The sequence below is a fragment of the Cervus canadensis genome, chromosome 3, assembly GCF_019320065.1.
Source record: "Cervus canadensis isolate Bull #8, Minnesota chromosome 3, ASM1932006v1, whole genome shotgun sequence".
NCBI lineage: Eukaryota > Metazoa > Chordata > Mammalia > Artiodactyla > Cervidae > Cervus > Cervus canadensis.
In genome coordinates, this window is record NC_057388.1 from 27,109,671 (window position 1) to 27,135,092 (window position 25,422).

The following is a 25,422-nucleotide window of genomic DNA, read 5'->3' on the forward strand; positions in this document are numbered from 1 at the left end:
GTTCTGCTGTAATCACAGAAATATAAATGATCATAAGAGAATACTAAGAACAGTTAATACAAACAAATTGGGCAAACTAGAAGAAATAGGTAATTTCCTACAAGCATACAATATTCCAAGACTGAATTAGGAAGAAATAGACAATTTGAACAGATCACTAGCTAGTATAAATACTGAATCAATAATCAAAACCTCCTAAACAAAAGTCAAGTACCAAAGATCTTCAGGAGAATGCCACCAAACATACAAAGAAGAGTTAATATCTATCTTTCTTAAACTATTTCCAAGAATTGAAAAGAAGAAAGCACCACTTCCTGAGCGACTTTCAGTTTCATTTTTTTCACTTTCAAACACTTCCAAACTGATTCTATGGGGCCACCTTTACCCTGAAAGCAAAATCAGACAAAAACAATACAAAAAAAAAAAAAAATACAGGTCAATATCTCTGATCAATATAAATGATTATATCACTATATGCAGATAACATGATACTATATATAGAAAATCATAAAGTCTCCATCAAAAAACTATTAGAACTAATGAATTAATTCAGTAAAATTTCAGGATACAAGATTAATATACAAAATCTGTTACTTTTCTATACACTAATAATATATTAGTATATATTTTCTCAGGAACAGAAAGCAAGAAAACAACTTCATTTAAATTGTATCAAAAGGAATAAAAATACCTAGGAATAAACTTAACCAAGAAGGTGAAAGTCTATGCTCCGAAAACTATAAAACATGATGAAGCAAACTGAAAATGACAAAAAGAAATGGAAAGATACCCCATGCTCTTGAGTTGGAAGAATTAATTAGTATTGTTAAAATGGCCATAATACCCAAGCCATCTACCCAAAGATGTAACGCAAATTCTCAATTACCAATGGCATTTTTCACATAACTAAAACAAATTATTCTAAAATTTATATACAATTACAGAAGACTCCAACTTGCCAAAGAAATATTGAGAGAAAAAAAACAAAGCTGGAATTATCATTCTCCCTGACCTCAGACTATACTACAAAGCTACAACAATAAAAACAGTATGTACTGACACAACAAAAGACATATAGATCAGATACATAGACAGTCCAAAAATAAACCCATGCACATATTGTCAATTAATCTATGACAAATGAGGCAAGAATATACACTGCAGAAAAGAAAGACTCTTCAACAAATGGTGCTGGGAAAACTGACAGCTACACTCAAAAGAAAAAAACTAGAACATTCTTTTTTTCACATCATATTCAAAAGTAAACTTAAATGGATTAAAGACCTAAATGTAAGACCAGAAACTACAAAACTCTTAGAAGAAAACATAGGCAGTATGGTCTTTGACAAAGATCTTAGTACTATTTTTCAGACCTGTCTCCTCAGGCAAGGGAAACAAAAGCAATATAAACAAATGGAACCTAGTCAAACTGAAAAGCTTTTACACAGCAAAAGAAACCATCAATAAAATGAAAATGCATCCTACTAAATGTGAGATGTTTTCAAATGATATGTCTAATAAGGGATGAATATCCAAAATATATTAACAGTTAATATAACTCAATATCAAAAAATAAACACACAGGTAGAGAGGGAGGTGGGAGGGGGGATCGGGATGGGGAATACATGTAAATCCATGGCTGATTCATGTCAATGTATGACAAAAACCACTACAATATTGTAAAGTAATGAGCCTCCAACTAATAAAAATAAATGAAAAAAAAAAGAAAATTAAAAAAAGAAAAAACAAACAAACACACTGATTTAAAAAATGGGCAAAAGACCTCAATAGTTATTCTTCCAAAGAAGAAATACAGATGGCCAACAGACATGTGAACAGATGTTAACATCACTAATCATCAGTGAAGTGCAAATTAAAACCACAATGAGATATCACCTCACACCTGTCAGAATGGCTATCATCAAAAAGACCACAAATAATAAATATAGAGGAGGAATGTAAAGAAAAGGGAATCATAGTGCATTGTTGGTGGGAATTTAAACTGGTACAGCCACTATGGAAAACAGTACTGAGATTACTCAAAAAATTAAAAATAGAACTAAGATATGATTCAACAATTCCACTCTTAGGCATATATATCTGAAGAAAATGAAAATCAAAAAGATCTATGTACCTCACTGTTCATAGGAGCACTGTGTACAAAAGTCAAGATAGGAAAGCAATCTGTCCATCAAGAGATAAATGAAGTTTGTGGTATATATATATACATATATATATATATACCACATATATATATGTTTGCATGCAATGGAGTATTACTCAACTCTTGAATGAATTATTGCCATTTGCAATAACATGGATGGATCTAGAGGGTATATGTTGAGTAAAATGAGTCAGAGAAAGACAAATACTGCACATTTTCACTTATACATTGAATCTGAAAAAAGTACAAATGAATGACTGTAACAAAACAGCAACAGACTCACAGATACAAACTGGTAGTTACTAGCAGGGAGAGGGACGAGGGAGGGGCAAGATAAGATAAAAGGATTAAAAGGTACAAATTATTAGGTATAAAATAAGATACAAGATGTAAAGGACAACACAGGGAATATAGCTAATATTTTGTAGGCTAGGCTATTATAGCTAATTGCTTATAATCTATAGAAACAGTGAATCACTATGTGTACACTATATGTACATCTGAAAGTAATATAATATTGTAAAGCAACTACACTTCAATTAAAATAACATGTACATGTATATATATATTACAGCCTTTAAAACTAATGAAATGCCTGATTTTAGCTTGCTACTCTATGATCTGTTTAGAACTGCAAATGCCATGTGAACAATAAGGACTTCAATAATAACTTTCAGTTCAGTTCAGTCGCTCAGTCGTTTCTGACTCTTTGCAACCCCATGAATCGTAGCACGCCAGGCCTCCATTGAGTCGGTGATGCCATTCAGCCATCTCATCCTCTGTCGTCCCCTTCTCCTCCTGCCCCCAATTCCTCCCAGCAACAGGGTCTTTTCCAATGAGTCAACTCTCCGCATGAGGTGGCCAAAGTATTGGAGTTTCAGCTTCAGCATCAGTCCTTCCAATGAACACCCAGGACTTACCTCCTTTAGGATGGACTGGTTGGATCTCCTTGCAGTCCAAGGCACTCTCAAGAGTCTTCTCCATCACCATAGTTCAAAAGCATCAATTTTTCAGTGCTCAGCTTTCTTCACAGTCCAAATCTCACATCCATACATGACCACTGGAAAAACCATAGCCTTGACTAGATGGACCTTTGTTGGCAAAGTAATGTCTCTGCTTTTTAATATGCTCTCTAGGTTGGTCATAACTTTCCTTCCAAGGAGTAAGCATCTTTTAATTTCATGGCTGCAATCACCATCTGCTGTGATTTTGGAGCCCCAAAAAATAAAATCTGACACTGTTTCCACTGTCTCCCCATCTATTTCCCATGAGGTAATGGGATCAGATGCCATGATCTTAGTTTTCTGAATGTTGAGCTTTAAGCCAACTTTTTCACTCTCCTCTTTCACTTTCATCAAGAGGCTTTTTAGTTCATCTTCACTTTCTGCCATAAGGGTGGTGTCATCTGCATATCTGAGGTTATTGATATTTCTCCCCAGCAATCTTGATTCCAGCTTGTGCTTCCCTCCAGCCCAGCGTTTCTCATGATGTACTCTGCATATAAGTTAAATAAGCAGGGTGACAATATACAACCTTGACGTACTTCTTTTCCTATTTGGAACCAGTCTGTTGTTCCATGTCCAGTTCTAACTGTTGCTTCCTGACCTGCATACAGGTTTCTCAAGAGGCAGGTCAGGTGGTCTGGTATTCCCATCTCCTTCAGAACTTTCCACAGTTTATTGTGATCCACACAGTCGAAGGCTTTGGCATAGTCAATAAAGCAGAAATAGATATTTTTCTGGAACTATCTTGCTTTTTCGATGATCCAGAGGATATTGGCAACTTGATCTCTGGTTCCTCTGCCTTTTCTAAATCCAGCTTGAACATCTGGAAGTTCATGGTTCACGTATTGTTGAAGCCTGGCTTGGAGAATTTTGAGCATTACTAGCATGTGAGATGAGTGTAATTGTGCAGTAGTTTGAGCATTCTTTGGCATTGCCTTTCTTAGGGATTGGAATGAAAACTGACCTTTTCCAGTCCTGTGGCCACTGCTGAGTTTTCCAAATTTGCTGGCATATTGAGTGCAGCACTTTCACAGCATCATCTTTCAGGATCTGAAATAGCTCAACTGGAATTCAATCAGAGTAGACCTAATCTGAATGCTTCTCATGCTTGCAGAAAACTAGCCAGGAAATTATTTCTGCAAACAGTATTTAGGTGTTCTTTTTTCTAAAAATGAAAGCAAAGTTGCACATAGAATCACCTGGGCTAGGATGAAAGTAGACTCACACTGCTTTTCTAATGCCCCTGAAAATGAGAAAAAATAATGATTTTCCAAATAACTCAACAAAAACAAAAACTGATGAAAATATTTATGAAATAGAATGTTCTAAATAAATTATGTTTGGTTAAATCATGTTTAAGCAGAAAATTTTTTATTACCATTCTCATTGAACAGCTTACAAAAAATGATTAGTCCATGCCCCTCATTCACTAACAAGGATATCAAGAATGCAACGGACACCATGTTGACAGGAGCCACAAATTCAAACACTTCAGGAGCCAGGTGCAAAAGGTAAATCCATGAGGCAAGTCAAAGCATATCCAAGAGCCCAGCATCTAGCCTTTAGTAATGGTCTCCAAATGTCTTTTACTGAAAGCTGTCTTTTATTAAGCAGCTTTGGTATTTGCTTCTTTACACTTCGGGAGCACCATCCATCATCCCAGTGAAGTATAGATACTGCTGTTACCTCCATTTATTAAGTGAGAAGATGGAAGCACTAAAAGAATCAGGTACTTGTCTGTGGTCACACAGCCCAACATAGCAGTGCCTAGGTAAATGACAAGCAATGTGACATCAGGACATGAGCCCCTCAGTTGCGTTCAGTTCAGTCGCTCAGTCGTGTCCAACTCTTTACGACCCCATGAACCGCAGCACGCCAGGCCTCCCTGTCCATCACCAACTCCCGGAGTCTAGCCAAACTCGTGAGCCCCTGCTTATCATTAATTTGGGCTTAATAATTAGAAAATGGTAAATTAAACACATGTTAACCCATTTAATCCCCACCATAACTCTGAGAAGTAGATACTAGATACTAATATTTATACCTCTTTTACATATATAAAAACTATATCACAGAGAGGTAAAGACAGATTCCCAGTGTCATGGAGCTAATAATTGCAGAACCAAGAATTGAAGCCCCAGGTGGTCTGTTTCCAGGGCCCCTGCTCCTAGTACGGCTCTCAGCCAGAAAAATTTTGTATCCTGCCTCCACGAAGATATTTCAATGTCCAGAGATAGTTTGGTTGTTATACCTAGGGGAGGAGGGACATATTGGCATCTAATAGGTAGAGGCTAGGGACATCGCTGAGTATCTTACAACACGCAGGACAGTTCCACACCACAACACAAAATGTAAATAGTGCCACTGATGAGAAACACAGGCCTATGATATTACTGTGCAGCCATATGGATAGAAAAATAGGCCAATGGGAGAGATGGAGACTGACAACACATAAGTCTTCATCTTTAAATAAATCTGTGCTGTCAGATTATTTTCATGCTGTCATCTAAAAATTCATTTATAAAAAGTAATGAAAAAATAATCAGATAATTGATAAGCTTTCACTTAACCAAGACATTTTTTCATATCTTATTATGATATGCAATAGTTCAAATTCTATATTATTGTATAATAACTTTTTTTAATGAATCTCACTTTTATGGAGAGTCTCAAAAGCTTATTTTTTGTCACTGCATAGGTACATTATTAAAATTCATACATCTCTACACAGTTATTTCATTAACCAAAACTGTTTCCATTTAATCTTTCTTACCTCCTCTTTCCTTCTGACATTTTAAGTTATTTCTCACAAATCACAGTGAAAGTGTTGGTGAAGAAGCAAAATGTGAAAGGAATCCTTTTGCCCTTAACTACTTAGGCGCTGCCTTGCCACATTGCTTTCCCTTCTCCCTTTTGGCCATGAAATTCTTGTTATCTCTATTAGTTATTTTCAAAGTTTAGAGAAACAATATGTAAGGGGTTAGACAGAGGGGGAGTTAAGGCTGAGGAGTAGTGACGTCACCAAACAGGACAGCTGGCTGAGAGGGAGTATTCTGCTAGTGAAATACAAGACATAAAAGGTAGAATACTTAATACTTAAAGATACTGTGCTTCATGGGGGAAAGGGGAAAGGGCTCAACAATGGCCATTAATCCACAACTCTCTTGTTAATAATGGTTTATTTAAACATCTGTTAAGCATTTGTAACTTTAACAAATTGGCCTCGAGGTACTTAGAATTTTCTTTTAAAACAGTTCTTTCTAGGGTTAAAAAATGTGTTCTTTCAAGCTTAAAAATACACTGACCTTCTTAATGATCTTCTGAGAAAAAATAATTTTCTGGATTTAAATTTTGTATATTTTCAGGCAATGTTACTTCCTGTTTTTGAGAAGGAGAAAGAGATTAAGAAGGCTCCAAAAACTGCTTACATTTTGGACTGCTTTTTAAATATTGATTTTATGTGTGTTAAGTATAAGCTGGTCAAAAATATGTGGATTAATTTTTCCATAAAATATGAATGGTTTAAAAATTAAGAAGGGGGCATGCTTGGCAAACTCTGATTTTTTTTGTCAAAGCAAAAATATTTGAAAAGCAGTTGTTGCCATTAGAAAATATTCCCAATGCAGCTAGATATAATTTTTATCATAAACTGACAACCTAGGATTTGAATATAGGATTTTCTTCTAAATAGACTTTGTACTACACCATGTTACATATCAAATATATATTTCATGCATGCATGCTAAGATGCTTCAGTTGTGTCTGACTCTTCGCAACCCTATGGACTGCAGCCCACCAGGCTCCTCTGTCCCTGAAATTCTCCAGGCAAGAATACTGGAGTGGGTTGCCAGGCCCTCCTCCAGGGGATCTTTCCAACCCAGAGACTGAAACCTGGGTCTCCTGTGTCTCCTGCATTGGCAGGCAGGTTCTTTACCACTAGCGCCACCTGGGAAGCCCATCAAATATATATGCACATATACATTAATATACTTGCATTTCAACACTTGTTACAGAATATCACCTCAGAATGTGATTGTCACTAATATACCTCTGTCTCTGAATATTAGATAATCTTTTAATTATGTCACTTGGAGTCCAGTGTTAACCTAAAAGGTGCTAAAAACTTTGTACAATGTTGAATGCAACCCTCTTCATTTTTCTGAGCTTCTGATATTTTTATGGCACTTTTGTCTTTAAAATATCTTTAATACTTTGATGTTAACCTAATTTTTTTTTAGTAATTTAAATGCCTCTAGTAAAACAGTAATCCTTTCCAACCCAATACATTTTTATGTTAATCATACATATGGTTCTCCTTATAACAGATGTTTGGAAGTGTGTGGAACTGATCCACTAAATTTCACTCCCTTCTTTATCTCATTTTCTCATTTCTCATTACAGGAACATCCCTCACTAGGCCAACTATCAGAAAAGTTAATAGACAACAATATTAACGTCATCTTTGCAGTTCAAGGAAAACAGTTTCATTGGTATAAGGTATGTTAACTCCCAAAATGTAAAAATTAAAATGTTAGCATCCATAGTTAAAATTAGAATACTTCTCAGAACCCCAGGTAAGGATTCTGGGGTTCTTATGCTTTGTACAATCTAAATTTAATACTGTATTAAGTAATGTATACTACACAGCGTCCTAAGTTAACATTTAAGTATAAATAAATACAAATTCTATGTTTGCAAACCTAAAATTAGAATCAGTGAGGGCACTGATAGTACTTGGTACTAACTGTGAAAATATTGGAGTAGACTTTTATCAGGTAAAACGTGGCTCACACCCCAAATATACCACGTCCACATTTCTGCTTATTCTAGTCCATGGCCATATCTTTATAATAGATTAGATTGGGGAGCATCAGTATATTTCAACAAATCTAGCACCAACATAGCTAGGTTTCGTCTAGGTCATCTAATAAAGGAACAGGAGGAGCCACGGAAGTGGCTGACTCAGCCAAAGCCTTCCTACATAAGAATCATTTTGGTTTTGTCCAGAATCTTTTCAGCCAGGTGAGTCCTACAAGCAGAAGACATTTGACCCCTGTGTCACTGTGGCAGCACCCCATGGGATTCCTCCTGTCACCCCCAAATAGAACTTCTGTGACCCTGCTATAGCTCTCTCTGCACAGTCTTTTAGGTTCTTTTTTCCAGGAAACTCTCTTTTCTTCATTTCTACAATGGTGTGATACCCTAATTTTCTTTACACATGTCTGGATCTTCATCTCCCTTGTTGTCTTTGCTTTTACCTTGTACCCACAATGTCCTTTACTTATTTTTTTTTTAATATTTCAGAGAAACTATTTTTTCTTTTGGTTTCAACGGCTACTTGAATTCATTTGCATTTGCCACAAAGCTGGTGTTCCCGTCACCAGTTTCCCTAATATCTGACTACTACATTTATCATCTGAAAGTGCTACTTTAATTATATCATTTCATCCCTTAGCAATTGTATCATTTCTTCCCTACAGTGAAGATGTAATTCCCTGTTTTCCAAAATTTACATACCATGGAATTCGTTTTAAGGAAAGAGCTGTTAATATCCACAGAAGTAGAGCTCGGACTCAAATTAAATGCCCAAATCACTTTATTAACAATAGTAACAGCATCCACTTACTGAGTACTTACTGTTGTCAAGCACTGAGTTTATTAACATTAATCCATTTGATACTCTTAAAACTCATAACAAGAAGGATAATATTACTAATATGCCCACTTTAAAGATGAAGGAAACAAAGGCATTTAGGGAGGTTGTATACTTTCCTAACAGCCTAAATCCTGTGTTCTTAACCTCTAAGCTTATATTTCAAATTGAATTTCAACTCACTGAGCAGTTTTTTATTGTTTTACTCTTTTTACTCTGCTATTTATTACTTCTTGAATTACTTGCTCTAGCAGTTTCTTCCTATTCCTTTAAGAAAATTTCCACTGACTGTTAAACCATAAAACCAGGTTTATAATTAACTGAATTGCATGCAAAGTAAAAATCAACAGGTTTTAAAAGCGTAACAACCTCTGCTGAGTCCTGTATATGCCATGCCGTCACCCAGATTGGTTGCTCACAGACATTTTTATCAATCACCTTGTCTGAGTTGTGACAGCTTCCTAACCCATCTCCCAAATCCACCTTTCACCTGGCTGCAGGGTGTGCTATTTGAATCACACTTTGAGTAAAGTGCTCCAGTGGTTTCCTCTGATCTACAGGATCAAGCCTTTATTACGGCACATGATGCTAGCGGGTCCCTGCTGGCCTCGCTGACCTCATCCCCCAAAGCTGTCTGCCTTAAACTTGTCCCTCCAGTCACGCTTCTAATTCTCCTGTGAACACACTCACCAGGCTCTTTCTTTCCTTTGTAACCCTGTTCTTGCTATTTATCTCCCATCCCTGGAAGCCTTTCTCCATTATTATTAACTCTTACTCATCCTTGAAGACACAACTCATGATTCACCTCCTCCAGGAAACAGTCCCTGACAAATTTCCCCGGCCCTCAAATGCCTGCTCAGTATCCCTCTCATTAGGGTCCATATATGACTATTGCTTCATGGGAACGTCATTTTTTGAAACTGTCATTTACATTCCTGTGAGATTCTTAAGGGTAGAAACTATGTGGCCTAGTAATTTAGCATTTCCAAAGTGGCATATGATGTTACTTAATAAAAGTTATATAAATGAATTTTTAAAATATCTGACAAATATATTTCCCTTTTACTGAGGTACTAAATTATTTGTAGTTCTTACTGTTCAAGTAGTAGCTGGCATACAACAAGAACTCAGTGATACTTGTGAATGATAAAGTGAATATATAAATGCATTTCAAGACTTTTCATAATCTGATTCCATATAAATATGCACCATTCACTCTAGTAAAACTAGTTACTTCTCTATTCTTAGTTAATCTACAACTTCGGTAAACCTTTAAGCCTTTACTAATTCTCATTTTCTCACTAGGAGTACCTAGAGTCCATTTTTTATGGACCATCAGAACACCTGTTTGATGAAACTTCCATTTGTGACTTTGATTTTTTTTCTCCTGTCTGGACAAACATGTCCTAAAGACCGCTCCATGGAAAAGCAGTTCTGCAAAATATTTATGTTACATGAGAAAAGAATTTTGTAATTAAGCAAATGTTAGAGAATGTGGCAGTTATTATAATAATGCAATTATTTCTGAATTGCAGGGGTATACATTTTGAGTCTCTATGTGGAAGAAACCATATGCAGAACTTATCAAATTCATTTGCCCTCATAACCGTTTTCATTTTAAAGTCCCTCGGGACCAGGTTCTGTGGTCTATACTTTAAGGTTTAGGTCAGCATGTAATTTGGGTCCTTGCACACACTCATGCACATACAAATACATATCATTTCAAGTATATATGTTTTAGCTGCTTTAGTTAGTTGCTTATATTTTTTCTTGTGTTTTAACTTTTTTATTCATGTAATGACTCATCTTCCATTGATACCTATAAGATTTTTAAATATTTTTGATTGCTAAGCCACTGTACATAGTTGTAATTTAGTGAATGTTATTGGTATGTTTTCTAGGACCTTCTACCCCTCTTGCCTGGCACCATTGCTGGTGAAATAGAATCAAAGGCTGCAAACCTCAATAATCTGGTTGTAGATGCCTATCAGGTATGTATATATTGTACACATTTTTTTTTCAAATAAACTTTTAAACCCAATTTCTACAGCAAGGTACAAACTAATGCCCTATCATCTTGAGAGGGGTGGTGGAAAAACATTAGAGTAGGAATTAGGAACCTGATTTAGCCCTGGCTCTACCACTAACTAGTTACAGAACCTTGTTAAAGTCATTTCAGCTTTCTGTGTTTCACTATGTCCTTTGACACAGTTTACTAAATTCAGGTTAAGTTAGAGACTATCTAAATTTCCTTATCAAATGTTCAGAGAGGCACCAAGTCACAGCCATAGAATATACTTTATTACCAAGAAATATCATACTTTCCAGGACCATATAGATAATCAATCCACTGTGTTATTTCAACAGCAACTTTCCATAAAAAAATGAACTGAGATATGGAGGCTACTAGGAGAATTTTGTTGGGGTCTGCTAGATCATCACAAGGTTGTTCAGTTGTTTGATTCAAAGAATTACCTTGAGAGATATACTATTTTATTGAGATGACAGTTGTATGCTGTTCCCAGGTTGTGAAGAGTAGGTGCTAAATACAAAGTTAAAGAAATATCTGCTCTCTCAACCTAGGTCATTCCTGGATAGAATAATCTCTTTTAGGACACTGTAAAAACAGTAACTGTCATTTTACTAGTTATTTTCCATACATGACCTCACTCAGTCCATTCAACCCACCTATAAAGCAGGTGTTAGTACTCCCATTGTGTATTTGTAGAATTTCAAAGAAGCTAAGCAAATTAACCAAAGGTCAAACAGCTAACAAGCAAAAGAAGCAGAACCAGAACCTAGGTTTTCCTAAATTCTAGCTTTCAGGTGCTTCCTTCTGTATTATACGGTCTGTTTTCTTTTTTTTTTTTTACATGGTGTTCAAAGATATGCTTTGTTCTATCTTGAATTTATGTGCCATCGACAAACTCTCACTTCTTCAAATTCTCTTATTGCCTTCCTGACACAGTAGAGTTGAACGGTATTAACAGTAGCCCAAGTATTGTTAGAAATCTCAGGCTTCTCATTTTCTTCATGGAACATCTGCCTTCAACTCAGGTATGAAAGAAAAAGGCAGAAGTGGATACAGGATAGAAAGTGAAGGACTTGTTTAAACTTTTTTTCTTTAAAAGGAAAATAAATCTTGCAAGACTTTTTGTTTGTTTGTTTGTTTTGCCAAGACATTGTTCTATGTCTCAAGACTGTGTTGGATTAAATAGGAAAAGCAACTTTAATTACAATTTCTTTCTCACTGTTACCAAAAAGAAAGTATTAATAGGACTGGAGGGACATGTTATCAAGGAAAATCAAACCTGTGTACAACTCATTTCCAACAGTAGTTTGTTCCCAAGGATAATCAAAATAAGAAAAGAGCTTACAGTATTAGAAGTCACCCTATTTTTCCTAATATGAACCCACATATTACCCCTTAGAAAAAATATGTTGATAAACTTTCCTACATATCAAATTACACCCATGGAAAAGGAAACAATAGCTTTTTTTTTTTTCATGTTCTTTATTTGCTAGGCTAGGTCTGTGATGCATTATTGTAGTTCTGATTAACCTTAAACAATTTTGAAAATACTAACAAAATCAGCAAAAACTCTGACTAACCAATATCCTGGGATTCTGTTATAATTTTATATGTTTGTACTTTAAAAAATTTTCTGAAAATTCATTTCGTCTTCACAGTCCAACAGAAACCATTCATAATTCATTGAAGAAAAAACTAATATTTTATTCTACTTTGTAATTCTTGGCATTTCATTTTTAAGACTTTTGTAAAATTACATACAAATTTAGCACATGGTGAATGTGATTGCATTTTATTTTTTATCCTTTACATTGCCATCAAAATACAAAACTATGTAAAAATTTATATAAAACTATATAAAAATAAAACTAAAAAAACTATATAAATTAAAACTATATATAAAGTATATAACTACTTAATCATAATTAACTGAAATTAAAAAATAAATTATATTGACTAAAAGGAATTATACTTCATAGAAAATAATTTATGTCTCTGCACCTGTTAGATATTAAAAGACAAGCTTAAGACTGTCTGAAACTTGGGGAGGGAGGTGGGAGGGGGGTTTGGGATGGCAGACACATGTATACCCGTGGCTGATTCATGCCAATGTATGGCAAAAACCGCCACAGTATTGTAAAGTAATTAGCCTCCAAATAAAAGAAAGAAATTCATTTTTAAAAAAAGAAAAAAAAAAAGACTGAAAATTTCTTAATCTCAAAACTGGGCAAAATTTTAGATATTTGTCTTCATATCACGCTTGAAAAAACACTGATATAACTAGCTTAAGGTTTTAAGGGAAGCAGAATTTCAAAAGGGCGAAAGAACACTGACGGTATTAAGCAGTTCCTTCTGCTTTGTCAGACCATCACCGCATCAGCACCGTTAGTGCACTACCGCCTGGGAAGCCCAGGTGGCTCAGTGGCAAAGAATCCACCTGCAACACAGGAGATGCAGGTTCCATCCCTGGGTCGGGAAGGTCCTCTGGAGAAGGAAATGGCAACCCACTCCAGTATTCTTGCCTGGAGAATCCCATGGACAGAGGAGCCTGTCACCCTACAGTCCATAGGGTGACAAAGAGTCAGACATGACTGAGCAGAAGTTTCTATTTTTTCCTGAAACTGTTTAATTAAGTGATTACAATGTATGGATTCTCTAATTGATAAAAAATGTGACTGATATAGTCTTACCTAATTCAAACAGAATTTACTAATTTGAGGAAGTATCTTACTCTAAAGATTTACTACCATAATTCCATGATCAGTTATTAACCTCTTTGTTGACTATACAGTTGAAAAAGAAAAATTACTCAAGTAAAGTACTAGAAGCCATGGGGATATCTTTTTCCTTCATACCATGTTGCTCACACTCTTTTCTTACATACTTCATCTTTTCCCTTTCCTTTTGTTTACAAACATAAGTTAAGGATTTTTGCATGTGGTAGACTCTTAGTTTTATCAGATGAAATTCACACAGATCTACTGAATATATTTAATGTAGTTGTAACTTTTGGAACTGAGATGGGGAGAAATTAGGATATGCTTGATACACATAATCAGCATAATTGGCAATACATACATGTTTTTGAATGACTGTATAAATAAGTGAATAAATGAATGATATAAATAAGTGAATAAATGAATGAATGATTTTCTGCCCAGTAAGAGGCCCTATTTCAGTATTAAGAATTGAAACAATAAGCAAGCTTAAGGGATTTGGCAAAAATCCTAGGCCATTCTTGGAGAATTTACAGGGCCATAACTGGCAGGTATTTCTTATACCTACAGTATAGAAATGGCCTCCACAAAATTTACTTTTCAATTCTGTATCAATAAGACATTTTAGTTTCCATGATAGTCTTAAGCATCTGAAACTGAAATGTTCTTTAATAGCAGTAAATGTCAGAAGCGTGTTCCAGATTTTAAGCTGTTAAGATTTATGTGCTATGATGTATCATATTGTGTATGTATTCTCAATGCTTTATTCAAATTTTATCATAAAATATAAATATTATTGGATTAAAATGATTATTTTTGTAACACAGACTGAGTGAGAAATGTCTCTGAAGTGATCATAATGCAGTCATGGAAATACGTGAAAAAAATAGAGCAATTTAAACACAGATAATCTAATCCTTTAGTATTTTTTATGTATTTCAAATGTAGCTAGGTCATTATGTGGAAATACTGTTTTTAATCAAGATTTTACAAAGACAGACTCTTTGATTTAGTTAAAAAATTAAATCTAGAATGATATGATAAACTTGACTGTTTAGTTGCTTACATTTGAAACTGCTATAGTATACAACTAAAAAATGTCATCTCTGCAGAAACTCATTTCAGAAGTGAAAGTTCAGGTGGAAAACCAGGTAAAAGGCATCTACTTTAACATTACTGCCATCTGTCCAGATGGGACCAGAAAGCCAGGCACAGACGGATGCGGAAATGTGACAAGCAATGATGAAGTATGTGGGTGTGGATTTTTCCGATTTAAAGTAAATTAACTTGTTTGGCATGCTTTCTCACAGAAAACTCAAACCATTCTGAAAACTTTGCTTACTACTGACCTTAAGAATCTCATTTACACTTCAAAGTAACTTTCACTGTCTATTCCTAAAGTTCCTACTTGTTGTAACTCATTTGACTGTTCTCTCAAATTCTCTAGTACTTATTTTAAAATAAATATGTATCATATTAAATACTTATTTAATAATAATCTTTGTTATTATTATCGATGACACAGCCAGTATATATTAGGAAATCACATCTCCTCGAACAAGAAGTGTCTGTTCTTATGATGATGATAGTACCTTTTTGTTTCAAATCTGAAAATTCTCAGAGTAAATGTGAAAGCTGAGGGTAAAAGCAATACAGAAGAATGGGAGTGATCGAGGGGTTGAGAAGGATTAAGAATTATAAAATCTTTCACTTTGTGATTGTCCCTGGACACTTATATTATCTCAATACAATGATCTAGGAGGAAGGGAAATTTATTAAGGACAACAACAACAAAAAGAAGTGTCATCATTTAACTAAAAAGGAATAAAATATGGAAAAGAGATTCAGATTATAGCAGCATGAGGAAATAGGACCATGGGAGATAGGGATTCTCCCAGAATTGGCACAAGAGAGAGTAAACACACAGAAATATACTTTAAAAAGAAATTCTTGTAGAACAAGTGATTTTCAGTGAGTCATTTACCTCAGTGAGGCATCAGTTGCCTCATTTTTAAATAAATAACTTGAACTAGAATATTTCTAATCACTCTTCCATCCATCTCTAAGGTTCTATGATGTTATTATTTTAATATCATGATATACAGAAAGAGCTACTGAAAGATTAAAAATCCTACTATTCTGTTAATAAGGTTGAATAAAGAAGAATCTTCCTTTCTTTCTAGTTAGAATATACTTTTCCCTCTTGGAAAGTTTAGAATCTGCAGGTAGTATAGTTGCTCCAACAAACTGTATATTTGAAATTAACTATTTCAAATTCAAGTTCTGTAGGCTTCTCCATAATCACTCCTTGAATTTTGTCCAAAAGATATTTTATACCAGTTTACAAAAAATAAATTTTATTTACACTGAGTATAGAGAAACTTTTTCTTTTGTGCTCGCAAAAAATAATGCAGTTATTACTTTTTTAGAAAGGATTACCTTCTTAGAAGAAGCTCTTTCTTTTGAAATCAATTTTGGCAAAATGGTTTAGCTTACTTCTTTTTCTTTGTCTAAATCTATTTTTTTCCCTCAATTTCAACCAAGTGATATAAACAGTTTGACTATCAAGAAGAGTCATTTGACCTCAATTATAGAAATCCCAAGTTTTGCTCTACTTAATTTTGGCAGTGACCACATTATCTTACAATCTGTTACTCCTTAATATTTTAAAGAGAAAAATACATTTCAAGTGTGACACCAATTGTACTGATTTTAATACTATGAGACTAATTCTAATTCTGCATGGATATGGATAACATATAAACCTAAATTTAGATCTTTCTTTGTGTGTGTGTGTGTCTGTGCTTGTGTGTGTATGTATTTGTGTTAGGCTTTTTGGTTGGGATGGATATCTATAATCTACATACATAAGAAAGAGGAAATCTCTATATATTCACATATATATATATATCCATCCATATCTATTTACCTAATCTATCTCCATCCCAACCAAAAAGCTTAGCACAAATTATTTTTAAATTGTAATATATCTCAGTCTAACATGGAAGAAAACTATAAACCTTGTTTGCCAAAATACCTGAAGATTATACGATGAATTAACAAATATAAATACACACACTAAGCCAATCTTATTGTGGAGAAAAAAGTGAGAAAAATTTGCGAGAGAGAGCAATTATGTAGTTCATGGGGGAAACCAATGCCTACCAGGCCAGATCATTAGTTGCAGACTAACATCTCCACTGAGGAAAATGTATGACTTTGTACTGAGACCTTAGGACCTAAAAGTTGAGAGTCCTGAATCTTTTTCCCTTGAGTAACATCAGGGAAAGCCCCATGTTTTCCTCTTAACATTATGTATAAACTAAAATTTAAGTCCAAAACTTTACTTGGGCTCTAGGAAAACAGAAACAAAATAAAAACTGTTCATTTGAACCAATTGCTCATTTCAGGGTTTTAAACCAGTAGAGCAGAAGCCCTTGACTTTAGTTTATTTGATCTATCTCTAGTGCCAAATATTTGCCGTAACTCCACAAGTTAAGGACTGGATCTAGAAAATGGTCTATTCTCTCTCGTTTGCTAAGAAGTCATCTGAGGATATAAATGAATGATTGGAAGTAGATACCTTTCTAATAGATTTGAATCCATGTCCATTTAATGGTGCATGATAGGCAAGCCTCAGTCATTGCATCCTTTAACTCTCCAGTTCCTTAATAAGGAAAAAAATGAAACTAAAAGGTAATGTTATGTCTACATATGAAAAAAGAATGCATGTGTAATTTATAAATATTAATTTCTTATAGATGGTATAGTATTGACTTAAAATATCATTAACATATATAATATTAGTAATAAAAATAATCAAAGTATATAAATGTATTTTCTCCCCTCTAACCCACAAATTTAGGTTCTTTTCAATGTAACAGTTACAATGGAAAAATGTGATGTCACAGGAGGAAAGAGCTATGCAATAATCAAACCTATTGGTTTCAATGAAACCACTAAAATTCACATACACAGAAACTGCAGCTGTCAGTGTGATGACGGCAGAGGACCTAAAAGAAAGTGTGTAGAAGAAACTTTTCTAGATGCCAAGTGCTTCCAGTGTGATGAGAATAAATGTCATATTGATGAGGACACATTTCCTTCTGAAAGCTGCAAGTCACACAAGGATCAACCTGTTTGCAGCGGTAGAGGAGTTTGCATTTGTGGGAGATGTTTATGTCACAAAATTAAGTTTGGAAAAGTGTATGGAAAATACTGTGAAAAGGATGACTTTTCTTGTCCATACCATCATGGAAATCTGTGTGCTGGTGAGTATAAATATGTACATGCAGTTATTTATATAGTTGTATATTAAGCTAGCATATATGTTAAAGTATCTTTAAATCACATCTTTATAATTACCAACCCTGAATCTGAATTTGATACTTAAACTTTCAAAGTCTGTGAAATTAGGACATAGCCACAGATATACTGCACATGATTCTGATATTTATAGTTTAAATTATTTTGTACAGGAAATACTTAAAAATTAAAACCAAAAATTAATTCGTATTTTCAAGTACGCCTTGACCTTGTAAAGACATATACCAGAAAAGGAAATTATTGACAATGTTTGACAGATTTTCTATAATCTGGGTATTCTTCTAGAAGACTCTGATTTATCCTCATAAATGGTCACTCCCTTCATCTTGTTCAGAGAATAGTTAGCCATAAAAATATACTTTCAATTCACTGTAAAATTCTTAATGTGTTATTAGAGATGGCATTATAAATCTGTAGTAATATAAACCTGTCTACTTTATTTTTGGAACAACACCAGCAACAGAATTGTCAAAGGACAGTACTCTTCAAGAAAATACAGGTTTCATAAAAAATCAAGATTAGTCCCAGAGGCCACATACAGACCAAATTTTAAAATGAAATAATTTAAAACAAAAAATATCAAAAGTATGTTTTGGCTAATTCAATTTACTGCCACCTAGAGGTTAAATTCTAGAAAATATATACAACATTTGAAAATTAATGCAAAATACTTTTTTAATTAATTTTTCTATGGTAGTGTACTAAATCCATTTATTGTTAAAGTACCTTTTCAATGTTTGCATTCTGGTAAGCAAATATTAAATTATTGATAACATGAAATATTTCATTTTAATAAGCTTATGGAAAGTAATAAACATATACAATATAAGTTTTTATTCTTGTATAAATTAAAAATGTGCCCTATATCACATAAATATGGGATGGACAATTTCCTTTATATCTTATACACATAATATTTTATATTCTAAACATTCATTCAGCTGTACTTGGCATCTAGGTAGAAAGGGTTATAGATGACTTTAGAATAAATCCACAATTATCATCTAAGTTTTTTAGTGCTAAAACTGCTTGGGACAAGGAAGAGAAAGAATTCTGAGGTCATCATTTCCTACAGCTGTCAAACTCTCAGTGAAGTCTGAAATATTGAGACACTGAGAATTCCAGTCTCTGTTAACAGTAAAATATTAAAAATCAGTCTACTGGTCCTTTTACATGACTGTGATAACTACTGTTCCAGAGGCAATTGAGAATCTGCTTTGAATTATTTGTATATAAATCATAACCACAAACTGTAGGCTGACAAGTATTTTCTTCACTAAGGTCCTTTGAAAATAATAACACATGTTCACAGATCTGCTGGCTAGTATTAGGCATGTAGCCCATATACAGAGAATTGAACCTGGCAGGCATTTGCTTGGCCTGGATATGATTAATTTTACAATTAACAAATTGAGCTGATCCAACAGTAGAGGCTATGGAACAGTTACCCTGTGAGGTGTTCCACAATACAAGAAGAGAGGGCATAAGCCAGAAATTGAGGGAACTAAGAAAAAGAAGGGTAGGAGGAGGGAGAGAGAAGAAAGGAAGGAAAGAAGGAAGGAAGGAAAAGTGTTTGGTCAGATAAACTTGAAAAACATTATACAGCCCTGAAAATGTACCCTCTCTTGAAAATATTAAATTTTGGATACCTTCTACAGGCTAAAACCCACTTAACTAAGTATAATCAGTGTTCTTCCTCAACTCTAACATGCACAAACATACCACCCTGATTTCTCTCTTGCTTTCTCTCATTTACCACCTAATAACATTTCACAACATACCCTAAGACATGCACCACTAACCTGCTACATAATGTGCTGAAGATGTGAAAGGATTACTTCAACTTCCCTGGAGATCTCATCTTTAATCAAGGCACTAGCAGAACTGAAGCTCTTAGAAGAGTTTGCCCAATGGACCTTCAAAGTTATCCCAGGCCCTTAGCAATAATGAGCGACTAGGGGAGAAAATTATGGAAGCTATTCATAAAATACCCCTTTCTTTCCAATTTCAAATCAGACAACACTACTTCAGCCTCTGTTACTTCTTTGTATCTGTGTCTTTTTACTTTAGAACTGAATATACAGTGACCTTCAAGGAGCTGGGCAGTCACTGCAGCAGGGCAGAATTCACGACGGTCAGCACAACAGATTAGCATGGGGAGATTATCTACAATAGGACAGCTTTAAAAATAGTCACTCCTGAGTCCTGGGATTGTTTATGTCAGACAAATAGAAAATGATGCTGTTTCCATTCACTTGACTGTCAGTGTGTTTCCACTGGATGGAGGGGAAATTCATGTTTGGAAATGCTTCACAAAGTCAGTGATCTCGGTAACTTAGATCTTGGAGTATCTTTGTTGCAGGGCATGGAGAGTGTGAGGCGGGCAGATGCCAGTGCTTCAGGGGCTGGGAAGGGGATCGCTGCCAGTGCCCGTCTGCATCTGCCCAGCTCTGTGTCAATCCAAAGGGCCAAGTGTGCAGTGGGAGAGGCACATGTGTATGTGGCAGGTGTGAGTGCACCGATCCCAGGAGCATCGGCCGTTTCTGTGAGCATTGTCCCACATGTCACACAGGCTGCAGTGAAAACTGGTATGTGTTTTCTGGTTCCAAACCTATGTAAAGCAGTCCTTCATTTAGCCATGTTTAATCTTTTCTATTTTGCCTACCTTAACCAAAAAGTTGCTGGATCTTCTCCAGACAAATTATCATCATGCTAAAAAAAGAACCGAATGATGAATTTAAGAATTAGAAGACTTAGATTCCAATCTTGGGTCATGCATGAGAATTTATCTAGGTATTCACTGCCTTTTTTTGAAACAGTTTTTTTTTAAAGAATAATATTCAGTGTTGATAAAGATTCAGTGGGGCTGTCCCCCCAGCTTTCTTGAGATGTAATTGACATATAATCTTGTGTAAGTTTAAGATGTACAATGTTATGATTTAGGAGCTGACTGCTTCCCAGCTTACTATTAATTAGCTTTTTGATCTAGGAAAAATTGTTTAAATTCTCTGTGCCTTAGTTTCATGATATCAAAAGTACAGATAATAATAATGCTGTGCTATAATTCTGTGAAATAATTAAATTAGATGTTCATGCAAAAAAGCCCTAAACTTTTATACTTGCTGCACAGTAATCATGGAATAAATGTTACCTGTTATTATTGTTTGATTTTTATTCTTTTAAAGATAAAAGAGCAGTAGCTATGAAGCACTCTAGAAAGAAGCGATGGATAAGTAAAAGGTTACATTAAATAATGGCAGCATTGTTGTTTTGTGCCAGTAATTAACTGCTCAAAGACAACTACTCAAAATATCACTATGGCTTACAATTTGTTTTAATCATTTTTTAAAAGATATTCGCAAGTTTTCACAATTATGCATGAGGTTATGTAACTCATTAGGAAGATGATGATGGAGGTATTTCTAGTCAACTCAATCAAATTTTGAACTGTATATTCACTGCAAAATTTTTTCCAGCAGTATCATAATAGTCATCTTCTAAAACATCTGTGCTAGATGGTTTTGTTTTTGATTTTATAGTAAGGCTATCTTATTCATTTCCTGGAAATTTTATTTTCAATACAAAAAATATCATTATGTTGATTTTATACATTACAATATTTTAAGTGACTAGAATGTAATTTTTCTTGGTATTAAATTCAGCCAAGATTACAAATAAATGTCACAGGTTTCTTTCCCTGTTTAACAAGTTTGCTGTCCTAAAAAAGTGCCCTATTTTGTCATTTTATTGTTTACAGAAAATACTACAAGCTACAACCTTTTAAAGAATTAAATGTTTTCACTTCTGTTTCCCCTTATAGGAATTGTGTGCAATGCCTTCACCCTCACAATCTGTCTCAAGCTATACTTGATCGGTGTAAAACTTCATGTGCTCTCAAAGAACAGCATTATGTGGACCAAACATCAGGTAAACAAAAGTTTAATAATCAAAGTACTGAAGAGTATCTGTAGAGAGCCATGTCCCCCCAAAAAGCTCAGCCATCCTAAAAACAGAAATAACTGCCTCAATGTTTACAGTCTCCCAGAAATGGTACTCTATAAAACCGGTTGAGGATATTTGCCATGGTGTGACTAAACTATTAGATCTCTCATCTCAACTACCCAGCTAAATTCACATGCTATGCAACTCCATGGAATTACACCAAACAGATTTTCTTGAGAGACTTCATGAACCAAGAATAGGCGTTTCCTATGTAGAGTCCATTTCACCTTTAAAAACAAGGTCTGTTTTTCTGTTTTGCAGAGGATGGGGTGGGGAGGGAGGTGGGAGGGGGGATCGGGATGGGGAATACATGTAAATCCATGGCTGATTCATGTCAATGTATGGCAAAAACCACTACAATATTGTAAAGTAATTAGCCTCCAACCAATAAAAATAAATGGAAAAAAATAAAAATAAAGACAAGGTCTGTGGAGCCATAATTATCCTTCACAGCCCAAACATGCTTCCAGTCATAAGCTTCCTCATGTGAAACTAACATTTACTTTCATGTTTCAGGTGATGCAAAAAAAAAAAATTCTAGGTAATAATGATCTGTTTTTGAGAAGTACATAACTTCAAAAGGCAATTCCTTCCTTCAAAAGGCAATAATTTTCATTCTGATGCAAATATAATCTAGAGTTGAATGAGAGTTTTCCAGGTGGCCCTAATGGTAAAGAATCTTCCTGCCAATGCAGCAGATGCAAGAGATACGGGTTCCATCCCTGGGTTGGGAAGAACCCCTGGAGTAAGAAAAGGCAACCTGCTCCAGTATTCTTTCCTGGAAAATTCCATGGACAGAGGAGCCTGGCAGGCCACAGTCCATGGGACTGCAGAGAGTAGGACACAGCAGAGCAGAGCACAGCTTTTTTTTCCAGGGTGAATAGATATAAAGATGGCACAATGGAAACGGTATGGAAATCTTAGTCTGAAGACCTTGGCTTAAGCATGTTTATTGATACTCTTAATAGTAGCTAAGCTGTATTAGCCCTCTTATAAAATTTCCCTGAGCCTCAGTTTTCTCATCTATAAAATGGAAATAATATCAACCTCAAAGAGTTGTGTCAATTAAGCCAGTGAACATGAAAAAAATTTTAAAGATAATATATGAATGTAAGAAGCATGTGAACGCTGTCTTCAAAGACCATTTTGGACAAAAGTTCACTAGAACCGAAATGCCAGTGCCCTCCTTTTGTTCAGGTTTAAGATGTTAAACTGTATAAGAATTCGAAATGAAGCCTGAAATTATGTATTCATTGAGAACATTCCTACTGCTACTATTATTTCTGGTCTCTCTTCCAACCTGTAAGAATAATTATAGGTCTTAGAGATATTGCACAGAAGAGTAAACTTTCTCCAGAGTTTTGTTTCCTCTCCCCTCATATCCATACTAACCTTAGCCCATAATAAATTTAGATTTGAAAAGAGCCCATGTGCTGCCAGATGTGGCTGCAGCAATTACACCCAAAAGCCAAGTGCCTTTTCTAATGAATAGAGCACTAACTGTCAACATGTAATTTATTATGTTAAGTAAATAAACCTATTTTGACCTAAGTGTGGCTAACAAATGTATTCCCTTAAAGCTCCTTAGGAAAATCCCTTGCTTGACCTAAACTAAGAAAAGAGGCATGGCTGGAGCTAAATTTTTGGTTCTCCAAAATTAAAAATTTTTAAATGCATATAGATTTGAATCCTGAAAAGGTCTTCCATCCTAAACCATTAGAAATATTTATAAAATGTATTAGTAATAATAGCTAGAGGGCTCCCCTCCCCTTCACAACTGTTGTGCAAGGAGAGGAAAAAGGGCATTTGTTAACCACCTCTATTATCTATCCACTTGATCACACTTAAAGGGTTATTTTGCTTTTCCTGGCTAAACTCCTACTAGGCAAGAAGCCAGAAAGTGAGATCAAGCCACGCGCCCCCTTAGCTGATTACTATTCTAAGTCGGCCAAGGGAAATGAAAGGCGTGCATGTCATGAACCTGGGCCCTACCAAAGGTAACACCTTTTAATAGAGCATCTTGGATTCTCTCTATGTATGAGACCATAACACAGGGGGACTCACACTTGGATTTGGTGCTTCTACTCCAGTTAGTGGTCCTCCAGTCTCCTTTTAGCATTTCTTTCAAGGAACCTTAACATTATGACCAAAAAAAAAAAAAAACACTGGCTCTAAGTCTTCCCACTTGGAGAAGAGCCCTTGCCCTTTTTACTGAATTCTTGGCTATTTAAGAGCATGCTTGGTCATCCGTGGGAATTCAAACAGAAATCACTCATGACTCGGTGACTGCTTTTCAAAGTCTTGGCAGGTCCCCTCCCAAAAGCCCTTCTCAAGGAGACTCTCAGACAGTTAGATGAAGTCCCCAAAGTCTGGAAAATGTGCAGAAAAACACATGACACTTTAGGCTGGGAGGTAATTCTGTGAGTATGGGGCAGCTGATGAGTTCTGTGGAATACTTGTGTATTATGCAACCATGTTCCTCTTAGATTAGGGTAATACCTCTGGCAGCCACAGAGGCTGTAGACTTTCCAACTAGAGTTTGCCAAAGGTCTAGTGCTAAAACAGAGACCTAGCATGCCCCTCTTAATACAGCATTTCCTTTTCCAGCTAGTAATTATCTGTTCTTGAAAAAACAAAAAGTGGTATTTTTAGAAGCAGAATATGATAGATTTAGTTAACAGACAAGTAAAAAATAAATTAATAAAAATTGAGGAAAGAAAGAGATTTGGGTATTGTCCCAAATTGTACACTCCCATTTCCTGGAGAAGCTATGCGTAATAATAATGAAAACTTACACTACAGTTTCAAAGGAAATATTTACTCATCTATTAGAGTAGTACTGATTTTAGCTTCTGCAGATGTTTACTTTATTTTCCATTCCTGATGTGTAACAAATGAGGAGTAAGCATAACAAGAAAAACATATGTTAATGCACGGAGCTGTTAAATAATTCTTAAATCCTATTTTCCACTTAGTGATCCACATCATACCACAAAAACTGTCCTTCTCTCTGTCATGGTTGAAATCATATTTAATTAAGGATTTGGACATATTCTAATTAGTACAAGAATCAAGCTGAAAAAAATAATCTTATTGAATACCTTAATTGTGGCTATTCTCTGAAGGAGAGTTTTTTGTTGAAAATACTTGAATAATAAATGTGTAATAATAATTAGATTACTTTTGAATCAACAACAATGGAAGTCCTTTGTTTTGAAAATGTAGATTTGCAAATATCTCTGATTCTATTAATTGAGATGATAAACATTATTTATTTCTAATACTACTGTTAGAATCCTTTGATTTACTCATTCCAGTTTTTTAAACCATGTATTTGTTTGCTTCTTTACAGAATGCTTCTCTAGTCCAAGCTACTTGAGAATATTTTTCATCATCTTCATAGTCACATTCTTGATTGGGTTGCTTAAAGTCCTGATCATTAGACAGGTGATACTTCAATGGAATAGTAATAAAATTAAGTCCTCGGCAGATTACAGGGTGTCTGCCTCAAAAAAGGTCAGTGA

At 34.9% G+C, this 25,422-nt stretch overlaps 1 protein-coding gene across 1 annotated transcript in view; it reads left to right on the forward strand.

The window, feature by feature from the left end:
• Window positions 1-25,422, forward strand: part of ITGB8 (integrin subunit beta 8) — a 95,045-nt gene that overhangs the window by 64,035 nt on the left and 5,588 nt on the right. Inside the window, exons 7-13 of the mRNA XM_043462802.1 lie at window positions 7,570-7,665; window positions 10,723-10,812; window positions 14,683-14,817; window positions 17,436-17,841; window positions 20,259-20,484; window positions 21,717-21,823; window positions 25,251-25,414. Of these exons, the coding sequence (XP_043318737.1) occupies window positions 7,570-7,665; window positions 10,723-10,812; window positions 14,683-14,817; window positions 17,436-17,841; window positions 20,259-20,484; window positions 21,717-21,823; window positions 25,251-25,414 (1,224 nt within the window). The remainder of the gene's footprint in view (window positions 1-7,569; window positions 7,666-10,722; window positions 10,813-14,682; window positions 14,818-17,435; window positions 17,842-20,258; window positions 20,485-21,716; window positions 21,824-25,250; window positions 25,415-25,422) is intronic.